The 17,860-nt window shown below is 46.5% G+C and overlaps 1 protein-coding gene across 1 annotated transcript in view; it reads left to right on the top strand.

Annotated features, from left to right (window-relative positions):
• The window catches only part of LOC124545431 (fibroin heavy chain-like), an 83,419-nt gene extending 70,003 nt beyond the window's left edge, over positions 1 to 13,416 (top strand). Inside the window, exons 3-4 of the mRNA XM_047124350.1 lie at positions 2,358 to 2,619; positions 9,602 to 13,416. Of these exons, the coding sequence (XP_046980306.1) occupies positions 2,358 to 2,619; positions 9,602 to 11,762 (2,423 nt within the window). The 3' untranslated portion in view covers positions 11,763 to 13,416. The remainder of the gene's footprint in view (positions 1 to 2,357; positions 2,620 to 9,601) is intronic.
• Positions 13,417 to 17,860: the final 4,444 nt, after the last annotated feature.

The raw sequence follows: 17,860 nt of genomic DNA, 5'->3' as shown, positions 1-17,860 counted from the left end.
ATTGCTTTTGCGGCTACCGCCGGCACTTGTTTCGTTTGGCTGCATTTCTGTGTGATTCTTTCTTGATGAGACTACTCTGTCAACTAACCCACCTAGTCTTTTATCTCCTAAGTTTTGTGTGCCACGATTCTCATAATATTTGAAGTGTTGATATTCTGTTTGCTACGTTATGTACTATACTGCACAAATTTATGTCTTTCATTATATCCTCTGCCTTTGTATCAGTGCTGTTGTTTGCCCTGTCTGTGTCATAACTGTGTCATAAATGTGCTTCGGGCTATCTACATTGCCACAGTGGCACAAGTCTGTGGATCGCCTCTGATTTCAGTTCGACTCGTTGCGCAGCCGGTGTAGAACCATTGTTGCTGTCAGAGGTGGCGAGATTGTATACTAAATTTGGCATCCTGTATATCCCAAACAGTCTACAAATTTTCTCACGTGTTGTTCCCACTATACTGTATACGGATAACAAGTAAAATTTGGTTATTGGGGTTTCATGCCTTAATCTGTATAAACGGACCTCTAACCGAATTGCTTTGTTGTCCGTCTATCTTTCTGTCTGTCTTTCTGTCTGTATTTCTCTCCGACTGGTAAGAACGCTTTTTGTCAGGATCGGGTAGACGTACCAAGATCAAATTCACGACACATTCTAAGACCTCTGCTCCCTTGGCATTGTACAAATTTTAAGTTTCTACGTCAATACCATCAAAGGATACCGATATTCAAGTCACATGTTTTATTATTCGAAAACTCACTCATCAAAAGCTATAGGGTCTCTCTCGCCAACATAGAGTCACAAAATTTAGTAATAAACGGGGTTTCACAGTGTAAGTAAACTAAAATATCCGAAATCGGTTAATTTGTAACCATATAACACGAAAAAGAATTTTTTGGTCACTTTTTGACCGTCTGCCTATCTGTTCGTTCGTTAAGACCCTTCCTTTCTCTCGAATCGATTGGCTTATCAAGTTCAAATTAATATCACATACTAAGGTATACGGTCCCTTGATTACGTAAAAAATTTAAGCTTTTAAGTGCATGCAATGAAAAGATTCGTCCACTTGTGTCACACATTCTCAAACTTGAAAATAACTCATCGAAATCTATGGGGTATTTGTCCTTGACCGCAGCGCGGGATTAGCCTAGCGGTCTTAGGCGCTGCAGTCATGGACTGTGAGGCTGGTCCCGGCGGAGGTTCGAGTCCTCCCTCGGGCATGGGTGTGTGTGTTTGTCCTTCGGATGATTTAGGTCAAGTAGTGTGTAAGCTTAGGGACTGATGACCTTAGCAGTTAAGTCCCATAAAATTTTACACACACATTTTTTTTTTTGTCCTTGACCTAGATTCATGAATTCTGCCAAAAATAAGGTTTCACAGTACAAGTAAAGTAAGAAATTTGATACTTGTTAAACTAACTACGTCACAACCTACTCTGTGAACATACTCTGCATTCACAGCAGGTCAAAAACCTACATTATTGCATGCAAAGATAAAAAGTAAGTTTTAGCCATATTTCACTAAGTAAATAAAAAGTGTTTTTTGAAATAGTCTCTCTCTACATAATATATATACTGAAATCCACTGCCTCCTTCTTTTAGTATGCCCGGGCTTGTCTCAAGAACTCCTTCAGTGATTTTGAAACAGTCTTGGAATTCCTGGGACCAGTATCATGCCAGTATTGGTATCGGTAGCAGGCCAAAATGCTTGAAATTCTCGATTCCCGGGATGAATATAATAAAGTTCGTTCGGAAACCTCAATTTGCGAGTCCTCCTCGGATTTGAACAATTTTTCCCGAAGTTTCGGGTGTTGTAATAAAAATTTCGCAATAATAGTAAGCAGTGCATTTCTTTCTTTGTAAGGGCCGTGTTCGAAATACCCTACGTACATCAGTTTACCTTCCATTAGGAGCGTTGGTGCACTCAGCGACTGTGATATGACTTTGAAATGGTAGAGCACAGCAATCAGTCGTCTTCCCTTGGCAGATTTCATTCGGCAAAACTAGATTTCGGCTGGTGCCTAGCCAATTATCAATGCACCATTTTATGGTACCAATACATGTTCTAATACGTCAGTCCCGTGTGGTTCGGGCTTCTGTGACAGAAGCCCGAACAGTGACGTATTTGAACATGCATTGGTACTATAAAATGGTGCATTGATAATTGGCTAGGCACCAGCCGAAATCTAGATTTGCCGAATAAAACCCGGAAGAAAAGGACGACTGATTGCTGTGCTCTATCATTTGAAAGCGCTACGTGCTTGTATTTAGTAGGTGTTTTTTATCCAGTACATTTGGACTGCTTTCCAAGTGTGCGAGACGCCTTACATACCACGCAAGCTAACGCGGCTGTTTGTTTGCAGGCAGTGCAGTGTCGGGATCGGCCGCGGGCGGCGCCGCAGTCGCCACGCCTCGGCTGGACACGGCCGGCCCAGGCGACGCCGCCCACGTGGACGCCGACTACGACGCCAACGCGGATGCCTCGTACAGCTTCTCCATCGACACGGACTCGTACAAGCGCACCGAGGCGGCCGACCGGCGCGGCAACGTGCGCGGCCGCTACTCCTACTCCAGCCCCAGGGGCGGCAGCCACGGGCTCGGCTACGTCGCGGGGGAGGGCACCGGGTGAGTCACTCGTTTCCTCTCTCTGTTGGTCCACTGAGGCTGGTCAGATATTTACCTGGGAAACTCGCCGGACAGACATACGTTTTGGGAAGTTATTTTATTTTATTCTGACAACCAGTTTCCGCATCTCAATAATGCAACCCTCAGGCCATGTATGCATTTCATGTATAGACAATCAGATGTATCGATACTAGTCGTCAAGTCTTAAAAGGAAACGCTCGAGTAACGAATTCATAGCATTCAGATACTAATGGCATCGTTGGCCCGACCGGTTGGCCGTGCGGTCTAACGCACGGCTTTCCAGGAGGGAAGGAGCGCCTGGTCCCCGGCACGAATCCGCCCGGCGGATTTGTCTCGAGGTCCGGTGAACCGGCCTGTCTGTAGATGGTTTTTAGGTGGTTTTCCATCTGCCTCGGCGAATGCGGGCTGGTTCCCCTTTTTCCGCCTCAGTTACACTATGTCGGCGATTGCTGCGCAAACAAGTGCTCCACGTACGCGTACACCACCATTACTCTACCACGCAAACATAGGGGTTACACTCGTCTGGTGTGAGACGTTCCCTGGGGGATCCACCGGATGCCGAACCGCACAGTAACCCTAGGTTCGGTGTGGGGCGGCGGAGGGGTGAAGTGAACTGCGGTAGTCGTCGTGGGGTTGTGGAGCACTGTGGCTGGGGCGGGGACGGAGCCTCTCCGTCGTTTCTAGGTCCCCGGTTAACATACAATATAATACAATGCTAGTATCGTTACATCTCGTTGTCTATGCATGACGTGCATATGGCGCCTGAAGATAGCATTATTGAGATGACGAAACTGGTTGTCAAAATAAAATAACTTCTCGAAACGGACGGTTGTTTGGCGATTTTCCTTGGTAAGCGTTTCCTCTCTGGCTCACTCTGCATAACTTTCTTTCACTTCTTTTGATCAAATGTCTGAGCACAACGAAAAGAACACTCCCTAGAAATTACACAGGGCATCGCTGTCAGAATTTTCATAGTCAGACTAAGAGTCTGAAATGGTCAAATATGCTACTAAATTAAATAGAATGAGATCTAGGTTTGCAAAAAAATAAAAAAAATAGAAAGCACTTGAAAGTAATCAGCGCAGTGATCCGAGGTAAAATTGAAATATTTCACGAACAGATCCTGCTGGTTATGTGAATGAAGTGCCAAGAAGTTCCTCTCTTCAAGACCTATCTATTTTGAGCGTAAACAGATCCAAATTCAAATCTGTTCCACTTGTAATTCAGGCTGTCTGAACAAGCTTGGGAAAAGTTGAAAAAAAGGTCAAATGTTTGATTCCTCTAAATGCAAGAAATAAAAAATTATTGAACTACTGAGCTTTTTAATGTAACACGTTTTCAAAACGGACTAAAAAAATGGTGCGAATGGCTCTGAGCACTATGGGACTTAACTTCTGAGGTCATCAGTCCCCTAGAACTTAGAGCTACTTAAACCTAACTAACCTAAGGACATCACAAACACCCATGCCCGAGGCAGGATTCGAACCTGCGACCGTAGCGGTCGCGTGGTTCCAGACTGTAGCGCCTAGAACTGTCGGCCACCCCGGCCGGCTCAAAACGAACTAAAAATATAAAATAATTTCCCCTAGGCCAATAGAGATTCCAAATCCCATACAGAAAAATCGCAGTATCAAGAGCGAATTGTGCGATTTAGACGAAAGCAGGGACGCGTGTTTATCTGGAAGATGATGTCTATTCAGATTTCGCGCTAGTCCCGTTAAGTTCACATGGTTCAAATGGCTCTGAGCGCTATGGGACTTAACATCTGAGGTCATCAGTCCCCTAGAACTTAGAACTACTTAAACCTAACTAACCTAAGGACATCACACACATCTATGCCCGAGGCAGGATTCGAACCTGCGACCGTAGCGGTCACGCGGTTCCAGACTGAAGCTCCTAGAACCGCACGGCCACTGCGGCCGGCCAGTCCCGTTAAGAGTGGCACTAATAGCGGCACTATGAGAATGCATATCAGGTTTGCTTTAAATACTCGTCTTAATGGTCTTGAGAGTTACTTACCGTTGAGATTGACCAAAGTGAGCTGATGTTAGTCAATAATGCCTTTAAGGCGACAAAAATGCCGTCACGAAAACCTCGCTACGGATTTTGAACAAGGTTACGAGAAGCTGTATGTTCCTTCTGCGATACTGCAAACAGACTTGGTAGGATGTAGCCACTGTGCATGACTGCTGGCGGCGGTGGTCACGATAATGTACGTTCGCCAGTATACAGGGTTCCGTACGGCCATGTGACACTACCGAGAGGGAAGACCATCTTGTTCGCTGTGGGATTGTGGCAGATCGAACGGCATATGCAGCAGAAATCGGAGCAGCAGTTGGCACCACGTGGCACAACGAACGGTTACAAATCGGTTACTTCAAGGACAGCTCAGGCCAGACGCCTAGTGGCATGCATTCCACAGACCCTAACCCAAAGCCATTTGAAAATTCAGTGGTGTCAAGCAAGAAGTCGTTGGAGGGCATGCTGGAGGTCTGCACTATTTTCTGATGAAAGCAGGTACTGCTTCGGTGCCAATGTGTTGGTTAGAAGGAGACCGGTTACGGCCTGCAACCAACCTGTCAGTGTCCTACCCACACTGGACGTACCACTGAGTTATGGTCTGAGATGGGATTTCGTATGACAGTAGGAGTGCTCTAGTGATTATCCTGCGAACCCTGACTGTAAATTTGTAAGTCTGTTTGGTGATTCGACCAGTTGTGCTGCCATTCATGAACAGTATTCCAAAGCATGTTTTCAACAGGTTAACGCTCGCTGTTGTAACCCAACATGCTTTACAGAGTGTCGAGATGTAGCCTTGGCCTGCTCAATCACAAGATCTGTCTCTAATCGAGCACGTTTGGGACTTCATCTGACGAACAACCCCAGCGTCAGCCACAAACACCACTGACTGTCTCTGTACTGACCGACCAAGTGTAACCGGCATGAAACTCGGTCCCACAAACTGACATCCGGCACCTGTGTAACTCAATGAAAGCACGTTTGCATGCTTGCATACAAACTTTTGGCCGCTAATAAGTTATTAATGTATCAGCATTTCACATTTGTAATGGCTTATCTCGCGCTTACATTAACCTGTGATAATGCACGTTAATCACTCAAATATATTACTTAGACAAATATATTAAAATTTCCTTCCTCTACATTAATTATTTTTCATGTTGCGATTTTTTCCGTGAATGTAGTTCTGAAAATTGGTGTTTGTAAATTGTTAATGGCTACGACAATACGTTAAAAACACTGTTCTAGAACCGTTGAAACCACACACGACAGGTTGTTTCACTAATAGCGTTCTTACCATAGTACTTGAGATCATTTGATGAGGCTAGCCACTATTTTCTTCATACTGAAACAAAACAATAACGCCTCCCGCTAATGACGAGAATTAGTCTCGTAAACTGACATTTTCAATCAAGAACAACTTTATGATGCACACACAAATCGACTAATGTTTGAACGAGGTTATGTTGACCGAGGTTCAAGTTAAGTGCCTGACATCTGTGATCTGTTTCTTTCGACCGATACTTACCTTTGTCGCCACCTATCGGCAAACGGCGGAAGAAAAGTTGTACACGTCGTAATTTTTAAATTTTTGTTCGTTTTTAAGAAGTTTGCTATGACAATGTTATTAAGTAGTTATTTTCTGCTTTTTAGTCCCGATTGTGTGTGAAATTTTTCAATCGTTTCAGACATTTTGACGAGATTACGAGGTCCACCAACTGTGATCAACAGATTTGAGTGTTCTATTTGTTGTTGTAGTCTGAAGACTGGTTTCATGCATGTCTCCATGCTACTCTATCCTGTAGAAACCTCTTCACCTGTGAATAATTACTGCAACATACTCCCTCTGAATCTGCTTACTATATTCATCTCTTGGTCTCCTTCTACGTCCGCCCCCCCCCCTCACTTCCAATACTAGACTGGTGATCCAGTGATGTCTCAGGATGCATCCTATCGACCGATCCCTTCTTCGAGTCGAGTTGTGCAAGTTCTTTTCTCCTCAGTTCTATTCACTATCTCCTCATTAGTTATATGATCTACCCATCTAATCTTCAGCATTCTTCTACAGCACCAAACTTCAAAAGCTACCAATTTCTTCTTGTCTGGATTGTTTATCGCCCGTGGTTCACATCCATACATGGCTACAATGCAGACAAATGCATTCAGAAAAGACTTCCTATTTCCTAGCACTTAAATATATATTTGATATTAACAAGTTCCTTTTCTCGAGAAACGCTTTTCTTGCCATTGTCAGTCCACATTCTATGCGCTCTCTACTCTGACCGTCATCAGTTATTTTACTGCCCAAACAACAAAACTTATTGTTGTGACTTGGCAAGACAACCAAGCCACTCTGAGGAAGCCGAAAGCCACGCGTTTAAGCTCACGCAGGCTGGCGTGAGGTCTGGAACAGTTAAAGGAATAGAGACTAGCAAAAAAGGTACGTAGCTTCTGGAATACTTAACTTTAATCCATAATTGGTGAACATCGGTCTGGCGGTACTTGCATCACAAGATAAATAGCAAATGGTACTGGCGCCTTGCTAGGTCGTAGCAAATGACGTAGCTGAAGGCTATGCTATCGTCTCGGCAAATGAGAGCATAATTTGTCAGTGAACCATCGCTAGCAAAGTCGGCTGTACAACTGGGGCGAGTGCTAGGAAGTCTCTCTAGACCTGCCGTGTGGCGGCGCTCGGTCTGCAATCACTGATAGTGGCGACACGCGGGTCCGACGTATACTAACGGACCGCGGCCGATTTAAAGGCTACCACCCAGCAAGTGTGGTGTCTGGCGGTGACACCACACTCATCTACTACTTTAAGTGTCTCATTTCCTGATTTAATTCCCTCGGCATCAACTGATTTAATTTAGCTACATTCCATTATCCTTCTTTTGCTTTTATTGATGTACGTCTTACATGCCCCTTTCAAGACACTGTCAGTTTCGTTCAGTAGCTTGTGTAAGTCCTTTCCTGTCTCCGTCTTGTCTCTGAAGTTCAATTTATACTCCAAAATTTTGGTTTCCTTTGGTTTCGTACGCTGCTTGTTCGACGTACAGACTAGATAACACCGGGAATAGGCCAGAACCCCGTGTAACTCCCTTCTCTGTCACTGCTTCTTTTTCATGCCGCTAGGGTATTAATTGAATTAAAATTCGCTTCAACTGTAGGTAACGTGTCTTTTAATGTATGACTAGATTAGGAGGCTTAAAGCTTCATCATCAGGAGCCATTAAATTATTTGTTAAGTCATAAGTTTATGACAGGTGGGACAGTCAGTCACAAGGGATGAAACATACGCCTGACTTGGTTAGTTATTGGGTGGTACCTGATGACTGAGCTACAAGCCTCCGATATTAGTTCTGCAGTAAAGGATACATTATTTACACTACTGGCCATTAAAATTGCTACACCAAGAAGAAATGCAGATGATATACGGGTATTCATTGGACAAATATATTATACTAGAACTGACATGTGATTACATTTTCACGCAATTTGGGTGCTTAGATCCTGAGAAATCAGTACCCAGAACAACCTTCTCTGGCCGTACTAACGGCCTTGATACGCCTGGACATTGAGTCAAGCAGAGCTTGGATGGCGTGTACCTGTACAGCTGCCCATGCAGCTTCAACACGATACCACAGTTCATCAAGAGTAGTGACTGGCGTATTGTGACGAGCCAGTTGCTCGGCCACCATTGACCAGACGTTTTCAATTGGTGAGAGATCTGGAGAATGTGCTGGCCAGAGCAGCAGTCGAACATTTTCTGTATACAGAAAGACCCGTACAGGACCTGCAACATGCGATCGTGCATTATCCTGCCGAAATGGAGGGTTTCACAGGGATCGAATGAAGGGTAGAGCCAGGAGTCGTAAGACATCTGAAATGTAACATCCACTGTTCAAAGTGCCGTCAATGCGAACAAGAGTTGACCGCAACGTGTAAGCAATGGCACCCCATACCATCACGCCGGGTGATACGCCAGTATGGCGATGACGAATAGACGTTTCCAATATGTGTTCATCGTGATGTCGCCAAACACGGATGCGACCATCACGATGCTGTAACAGAACCTGGATTCATACGAAAAAATGACGTTTTGCCATTCGTGCACCTAAAGTTCGTCGTTGAGTACACCATCGCAGGCGCACCTGTCTGTGATGCAGCGTCAAGGGTAACCGCAGCCATGGCCTCCGAGCTGATAGTCCATGCTGCTGTAAACGCCGTCGAACCGGTCGTGCAGATGGTTGTTGTTTTGCAAACGTCCCCATCTGTTGACTCAGGGATCGAGACGTGGCTGCACGATCCGTTACAGCCATGCGGATAAGATGCGTGTCATCTCGACTGCTAGTGATCCGAGGCCGTTGGGATCCAGCACGGCGTTCCGTATTACCCTCCTGAACCCACCGATTCCAAATTCTGCTAACAGTCATTGAATCTCGACCAACGCGAGCAGCAATGTCACGATACGATAAACCGCAATCGCGAAAGGCTACAATCCGACCTTTATCAAAGTCGGAAACGTGACGGTGCGCATTTCTCCTCCTTACACGAGGCATGATAATAACGTTTCACCAGGCAACGCCGGTCAACTGCTGTTTATGTATGAGAAATCGGTTGGAAAGTTTCCTCATGTCAGCACGTTGTAGGTGTCGCCAGTCTTGTGTGAATGCTCTGAAAAGCTAATCATTTGCATATCACAGCATCTTCTTCCTGTTGGTTAAACTTCACTTCTGTAGCACGTCATCTTCGTGGTGTAGCAATTTTAATGGCCAGTAGTGTACAATTGAAGCCGCTGTTTTAACTCAGTGGATATGATCCTCAGTTGCGCATGTTCTCCAAATTAACTTTTGTGTACAACAGAGAATAAAAAAATGGTAATTTTCAGAACTTGTTACGTGCTCCATTTTGTCTACGTTGCTTATACGTGTCTTCGGATTTAGATTCGTGGTGACGTCAGGAGCGGCCAAGTCCGATGAGGCGGAGAGCGGCAGCCCAGCAGCCTCCGGCGTCGTCGGCTCGTCGGCTGGAACCGGCGGCTACAGCTTCAGCTACAGCGCGGACGACCACAGCCGGCAAGAAGCGGCCGACGCCGCCAACAAGGTGCGCGGCAGCTACACGTTCCGCGCCAAGGGGGAAGCCGCGACGCGCAGGATCGACTACGAGGCGGGAGCCGAGACGGGCTTCGTAGCCCGGGGCAGCCACCTTCCCGTGGCGCCCACGCTGGCCACCATAGCGGGCTACCCCGTCCCCCTTGTCCCCGCGGCGCCCGCCGTCCCGGTGGTCGCCTACTCGGCTCCAGTAGCGCCAGCCCCGTACAGCGGGCCCCCGGCAGACGTCAAGAGCGCAGTCCATCCCGACGGCTCCTACTCGTTCTCCTTCAGCACCGACGAGCAGAGCAGGCAGGAGACGGCCGACGCCGAGAACAACGTCCGCGGCAGCTATTCCTTCAGGAGTAAGGATGACGGCGTCACCAGGAAGGTGGAATACAGCGCCGGCGCCGCCACAGGTTTCGTGGCGTCCGGCGATCACCTGCCCGTAGCGCCGCCGCTGCCTTCCGCTGCGGCTCCCGCGGTCGTTTCCTCGTACTCTTCCACCGGAGCAGAGGCTGCCGACGTAGCTGAAGCGGAGGCGCCGGGTGACGCCTCGTACGAGTTCTCCTACGACGCCGGCACGCACTCGAGGCAGGAGTCCTCCGACGCAGCGGGGAACGTACGCGGTCGCTTCTCTTTCGTGGCTACCGACGGTGTCTCGCGGCACGTCGACTACGAAGCTGGTGCCGAGAAGGGTTTCATCGCCAAGGGAGCGCACCTTCCGGTGCCGCCGTCTGTCGGCGACGCTGCGACGACGTACTGCGCCAGCTGCTCCCCGGCGGCACCTTCCGGCTACTCGTTCAGCTACTCTACTGACGACCAGAGCAGGGACGAGCAGGGTGACGCGGCCGGGAACGTCCGGGGAAGCTACTCGTTTACGGCCAAGGACGACGGAAAGGCCCGCCACGTAGACTACAGCGCTGGAGCCGCGACTGGGTTCCTGGCACGTGGGGCTCACCTACCGTCAGTCGCCAGCGTCTCACCTGCGTCGTCGCCAGGTAGCGAAGCGCACTCTGCGCACGGCGGTGGCGCCACCGCTTCTGACGGGTCATACTCGTTCTCGTATAGCACGGGTGACCACAGCAGGCAGGAGTCGGCAGACGCTGGCAACAACGTCCGCGGGAGCTACTCCTTCGTGGCCAAGGACGACAGCAAGAGCCGGACAGTGGAATACGAGGCCGGAGCGACGACGGGCTTCGTCGCGAGGGGTTCGCACCTCCCGGGAAGTGGAGCGGCAGCAGGCCCGCTGGCGTATTCTGGAGCGGCCGAAGAGGCGGCAGCACAGGCGGCGGCGCCGTATTCGTCGCAGAGCGGCGCCGGCGCAGGAGGCTACAGCTTCTCGTACAGCACTCCGGACCAGAGCAGGGAAGAGACGGCCGACGCCCACAACAACGTGAGGGGCAGGTTCTCGTTCGTGGCCAAGGACGACGGCCAGCGGCGCAGCGTCGAGTACGAGGCGGGCGCCGGGAAGGGCTTCGTCGCCAAAGGCGCGCACCTGCCGCAGCCTCTGGCGCCGGTGCCGGGCGCCGGTCTGCCAGTCGAAACCGCTCCGGAGGCGGCCGACGCCCGCGCGTCTGCTTCGGGAGGAGACGCCGCCGAGGCCGGGGGCGACGCGAGCTACTCGTACAGCTACGAGACGGACAGCAGCAGCAAGACGGAGAGCGCCGACGCCAGGGGCAACGTCCGCGGCAGTTACTCGTACAGGACGCCCGGCGGCGCGAAGCGGACCTTCCGGTACAAGTCGCACGGCGCCGAAGGCTTCGTCGTGACCGGCGTCGAAGACAGCGGCGCCGCCGACGTCACTGCTGCGGCGGCTACGGCGCACGCGCCGGCTGGGGCTGCCGCCACTGTGCAACCGCAGACGCCTGCCGCGGCGGCGCTGGCGCAGTCGCCCGTCTCCAGGATAGTCGCCGGCGTCGGCTCGGGTCCGAGGTTGGTGGTGCGCAAGTACCTGCCGCCAGAGAACTCGCACAAGTTCGGCTACATCATAGACACGCAGAAGCGCCGGTGAAAAGTCAACACTCTCACAAAATTAACGCACTAACTAACTCTGTTCTGCAATTAAGCAAGTTTTCAGGCTATTGCGCTGTGATCGAATGAAATTTCTTCAGAAACCAAATGTTTCGTCTCGATTTCGGTAGGACAATCTTAAGTGTAAATGCAGCGATGTACTCCCGTACAGTGAATCGAACCGAAAACTCGTTGCTACCCCATCCTCAGCTCCGCAGAAGATGACCTGTGCGTATAGGAATGAAATTTTGGTATGTGCCATGAAAATCCGTTCGACCACTACATAATACCCTGGAATACTAAAATACAATTTATAACCCTATTCTTTCATTTATTTCCACCTGATCTTCTCAGGGACCAATGTGAGATCAAGTTTGTGTCAGTGGACGTTTGATAACACTAAGAAACGAGATATAGTGACATGAAGTGTTGTTCTCTTCTCTCTGTGTTTATTTTCTTCTGGGTTCTGCAAAAAATACTTATCACTACGCTCGTATCTATTACGTATGCGCTGGTTGTGTCGTAATTACTGTGTATATTTGTCCAGGTGCTCTTAACTGTTTCTTCTCCTACACTTCCCTTTCTGTACAGCTCAGGCTCTCGAGAAAGAGACTGGAAAAGTAACTCGCTCACTTAATCCTTTTGTTACTTTTTTGCCAGATCTTTTTATTTTCCCCTTATAAAACCTACATATCTATCTAAGAAATAGAACTTTCATTCTAAACTATGTAATGCTAATATTAACAATGCGGTATCTACGAAATATAGTGAAATTATCTTACGGTCCTTTCGTAGACTTTGTAGATACTGTGTGGTCACAGGGCCTGATGTAACATAATGCCTGTACAGCCTGTGGACGTTTATCAGGTAAAGTGTTTTTATTGAAGAAGAATCTGTGTGCCGTGAATTCTTGTGGATAATCTCTCGAGATCACCATTATTTACTTGCAGCAGCTAGGCTATAGTAACACTGAGTTTGAATGGTTTTACATTGAAACTTAGGTGTTTGAATTAGTGTTTTGTACATGTCTCTTTCGAAGGAGTTGCATAGTCATTTATTTTAACAGAACCTTAGAGTAGAGATTCCGTTCTTTGCACAGCATTTAAGATTTACGAGATCCATAATGTGTAACAGGAAGTTTTGAAGTGGTAATGTGTGAGGGATTGTATGAATCTTGTTTTTGTATTGAGACTGATTCTGTTGTAGTATGACGACCTAGCAATGTTTTTCGGACTACCGTATGACTACGAGAACCACTTACTGACGACACTAGCAAAGTACACGGACTTGTGACGACATTTATGTCTTAACAATGTGTTCATGTAACAACAAAACGGCGCGTCGTATCAAACACGATTCGGTCGCCGAAAAAAATATAGAAGAAACAAAGAGTTAAGTTCATTTATAAATATCGCTGTGAATTTTTGTTACATTTTATTAAAAAAAAAACTTGGAGCAAATGCACAAAAATATAAAAAAAAGTAGGATGTTCCCTTCATGTAAAGTATCGATTGTACAAGGCGTTACATTATCATGAAATATGTTGTGTGTTATGTACAAATCTGTGATAATGCAGCAATACTCATTAGATTAGGAATATTTCATGGAGTTATTTGTAACGCAAGTGTTCAATAAAACATTTACATAAAACTGTATTTGTGTTTTCTGTTTCCAGCATCAACCTTCCACAACGTTTCCTCATAGTTCAAGCTTCATTTAATGTGTACCGTACGCTTTATGTTGGTTTGTTTACGAAGCCAGTTATTTGACACTCCTTAAAATCACTCACCAATCGTCTTGTACCATCTCTACACCAACATAAAAACAAAAATTAGGAAAGTAAACAAGCCCTCGCATTCCAGAATCTGATACAATGGAAATGGTTCAGAAAAAAGCAGCATTCAGTTTCTGCAACAAGAACTTGGACGTGATACTTCCATGAAAGCTTTTCAAGTACCTCAGTTCCTATAATTTAAATCGGTCTACTCGCTAACTTTGTGACTACCTTAGGACAGTAAAATTACGTTTTGAAAGAGTTCGGTGTCAGAAGCTGCATGCAATGCGTTCCGTTGTTGTTAACTGTTAACTTCGCATGTGACGGCCACGTCCTGATGCTACGAACTACCTTTCCAGCTAGATAACACACATTCCATCGTACGTTGTTCATAATAACACTTCTGTCATCTCCAAAGAGAAAATTTTTTAACACTCTTTCATGTTCAGTATTAGATTGTTCATATGTAATAAGAGATGAAACGGATGCAGGACAGAGCTCAGTGGCACCCTCCACTATACGTAATGCCAAGCAGATTCAAACCCCGTCCTTGTGCCAGTCAGATTCAAATCTCTTCACTGTTCTTTTGTCAACAAAGCACAATCTTCTGTTTCCTTCTTTACAGGCAATGAATTGAACCATCGTTGAGCAGTTTACTGACCCCACTATGTTTCAACTTATGCCAAACTTTCTGCAACAATTTTTAATGCTGTGTGGCTTTTACCAGCTCCGTGTGCATTCATCAGCTCAACTGATTACAAGACCCACAAAATAAATAACTTAGGAAATAACCTGTTACTGTACTTCTACCCTCTATCGTAGTCAGTGGCCGACGCGGAAGCAGCGACGCTGTGCACACCGTTTGCACCAGGCTCAGTACTTAACAGTCGGCAGGAGGAAGCGTACATACTGGTGGCTGAAGACAACAGCTTGCAAGTAACGCTCTTCAACTAACCATGGAGTCATAAAGAGATGGATAGAGGGGGAAGGGGTGGACAAGTATACAGAAAGACCAAACACACTACACACTACCCTGCCTGATACCGCCAGGAAAACTATTGCCATTCTAAACAGCTTCCTGTCGTCTGTCAATGGATAACTACACGTCCTGCATGGCTTTAAGGGAATCTTGTACCATGCACCCTGCGAAATAATGGCAAGGTCAGATGACATGACGGAGGTGTATAGCGATCACTCATCCTATCTCCAAAGTAGACCACAAAGGCTCAATAATATTGAGCTCTGGTGACTACGTTGTCCTGGGCAGATGTGGCAGTTGGTCCTCGTGGTCTCCAAACCAGTTCTGATTGATGCAAGCTTTGTGAGCAGGGGCCTTGTTGTCTGGGAACTCATCCTCATCATGAGGGAACAGACATTGTACCATGGAATGGACCTGATCAGCCTTATTGCTGACTTGGCAGTAATGGGACACTGCAGAGTAACCATGGGGCACACGGAATACCATGATATGGTTGCACAAGTCGTCACCGAACCCCCGCGATGTTTCACTCTTGGGCCAGAAGTTGGAATTAGTGTGAAAGAAGACTCATCGGACAAATAACATTCTCCCATTGCTCCATAATTCAGGGACAGCGGATGATGTTTCTCCGTTTTCCCTGTATGCAGTATAAATCTTCGGTATAGTGTCTCCTGAAACATAAAATACTTCGGCTCCCTTTGTTACAGAAGCAAACTGCATACAAGTATCAACAACTTGCTCACGTTCGGATGCACTGAGTTCCGTCACAAACCACTCACAAAGACACAGAACGTAGTGAGGACACTGCAGGGGTGCCATTCCTAGTGAACTTGAAGGCTTGCCTCGCATCTCATTTTGCATTCAAGCATGCATATCTCACTGTGTTTCCATATATTTGTCCTCGTCTTTCACATTCCAAGGAATATATTGAGGTTTGCATCTGACTTTCGTAGTACTAAACCGGTAATTAGTGAGATACGTACGGGATTGCAACGACTATGGGTTTCACCCCTGAAGATGTATAGGGATTACAATTTTGTACCTTGTAAAATGCGGTATTCACAAAAATAAATTCGAAAACCACGTGTGAAATACTCCTTGATCATACAAAAGGTAGGTACATTTTAAGATCTCTTTGGTAGTAGTGATCAAAGGAACTGTGTCTCGTGCAGTATTAAGTTTACGAACTATGTGCGTTTAAAACTTACCTTTTGAAACTCCAGCTGATCCAAACGGTGCTGCAAAACTGCGGTGAAGTGTTTGTAGTTCGACAGGAGCACTGGAGCACAAATGCTCGCATTAACGTTCATATCGGGGTTAGACCCCTGTAAGCCGATCCTGCGAAATAATGTTATGGGGCATCGCGCTCTCGTCACTTATGACGAGCCGCCGCGAACAGGCGCATTATGCGGTGACACGGGTCATCTGGGGGCAAAGTGTGATCAGCTGCACGTACCTAATCAGTTACAGCGAATAAGCACAGCAGGAGGTTCTCAGAGGAAACCTGCCACTAGATCTTACGTGGCGGCCCTGTCATACAGGTAAATCCAGTCAGTGCATACACCTGCTGAAGCTCAACCTAGTCCGATAAAACATTTTGCTCATATGAAACAACAAACAGAAATAGTAGTCCCATCCCAGATCGTGACGCCTCATGTAGAAAAATGGCTGTGTTTACAATCTGAAACTGAAGATAACATATCCTTACCACACTAACCTCAACCAATGCAAACTAAACTAGAAAATACCGGGAACGACGCAGACATTACGCTGAGTCTCACATCCGAACAACCAACACCGATAAAGATCATTAATGAAATTATGGCAAATGTCAGTACGGAAAGCGAAAGGAAATAGTTAAGCCCGTGAAAACGTCACAAAAAAGTGTCAGTGTCACGACTGGAAACAAAGCCAAAATGTAGCCGTATCATCTCAGCCACTCAGGAGTGGCGAAAGGTTAAATACTGAAACACGGAATGAACAAGTAACGATACAGAAAGACTGAGTATAATCATGGCCTGCTGTGGTCTCGTGATCACACACTGAAGCACCAAAGAAACTGCTATAGTAACGGATATTCGAATACATATATATGGAAACAGGCAGAATAAGGCGCTGCGGTCGGCAACGCCTATATAAGATAAGTGTCTGCTGCAGTTGTTAAATCGGTAATGCTGTCACAATGGCAGGTTATGAAGACACAGTGGCAGGTTATCAAGGTTTAAGTGAGATTGAACGTAGTGTTATAGTCGGTATACGAGCAATGGAACCCATCTCCGAGGTAGCGATGAAGCGGAGATTTTCCTGTAAACCATTTCACGAGGGTACCGTGAAATTCAGGAACTCGCAAAACATGAAATCTTCGACATCGCTGCGGCCGGAAAAAAATTCCTGCAAGAGCGGGACCAACGACGACTGAAGAGAATCCGACGAACTTGGGCAATTCCAGCATGACAAAGAAACACCCCAAACGTCCATAATTGCTACAGAATGGCTCGAGGAACACCTGTCTGAGTTCAAACACGTCCGCTGGCTACCAAACTCCCCAGAAATGAACATTATTGAGAATATTTATGGATGCCTTGCAACGTGCTGTTCAGAAGAGATCTCCACCCCCGCGCAACATGGGTTTTGGTTAAATGTGTGTCTTATAACTGGTACGATGTTCTGGTACCTGTATCAAATACAGGACGTAAAGACCCCACTTACGTCGTAAGTAATACTGTAAGCAGACTGCACAGCTACTGCACATACCAACTAGCGACATTCTGTCACTTAGCTTTTCTGACCTTTTTAGCTGTCTAGAGGTAAACCAAACGAAAGACATTGGTATATTTTACATGTTTTCATTCAAAATGTCGTCTGGAATAAGGTTATTAAAGAAAGAAAATCTTAATTCCACAGAAACTTGTTATAACCATAATATATCATGCTAACCCACGATCATCTTGTAGACACTATTTGAGGAGTTGGGCATTCTGACTACGGCTTCAGAGTATAGTTATTATTTCATGACGTTTGTTGCAAATAATCCACACCTGTTAAAAAGGAACAATGATGTACAGTCGTGGACAAAACGAGCGAGAAGCCTCGCCTTTTCGTTATGCTGATCCGCACAGCTTTAAAGTCTGCTACACAGCATAACGAGCAAGGCCACGGAGTGCTACCAACATAATGTGCACAAGCGTGAAATTGAAAAACTATCCGCACTTTGTCAGACTGTTTTCAATCATGTGTGAATCTGATTAGTGCGTTAAATGCGTAAATATAAGATATAAATGAAAAAAAAAACGCTAATTAATATGAACTGTACTAAGAAAAATGTATTTCAGCTTATAGAGATAAC

Source organism: Schistocerca americana, chromosome 8, assembly GCF_021461395.2.
Source record: "Schistocerca americana isolate TAMUIC-IGC-003095 chromosome 8, iqSchAmer2.1, whole genome shotgun sequence".
In the NCBI taxonomy this organism is placed as follows: Eukaryota; Metazoa; Arthropoda; class Insecta; order Orthoptera; family Acrididae; genus Schistocerca; species Schistocerca americana.
The sequence above is the reverse complement of the archived record's forward strand: the minus strand, read 5'-3'. Positions and strand labels throughout refer to the sequence as shown.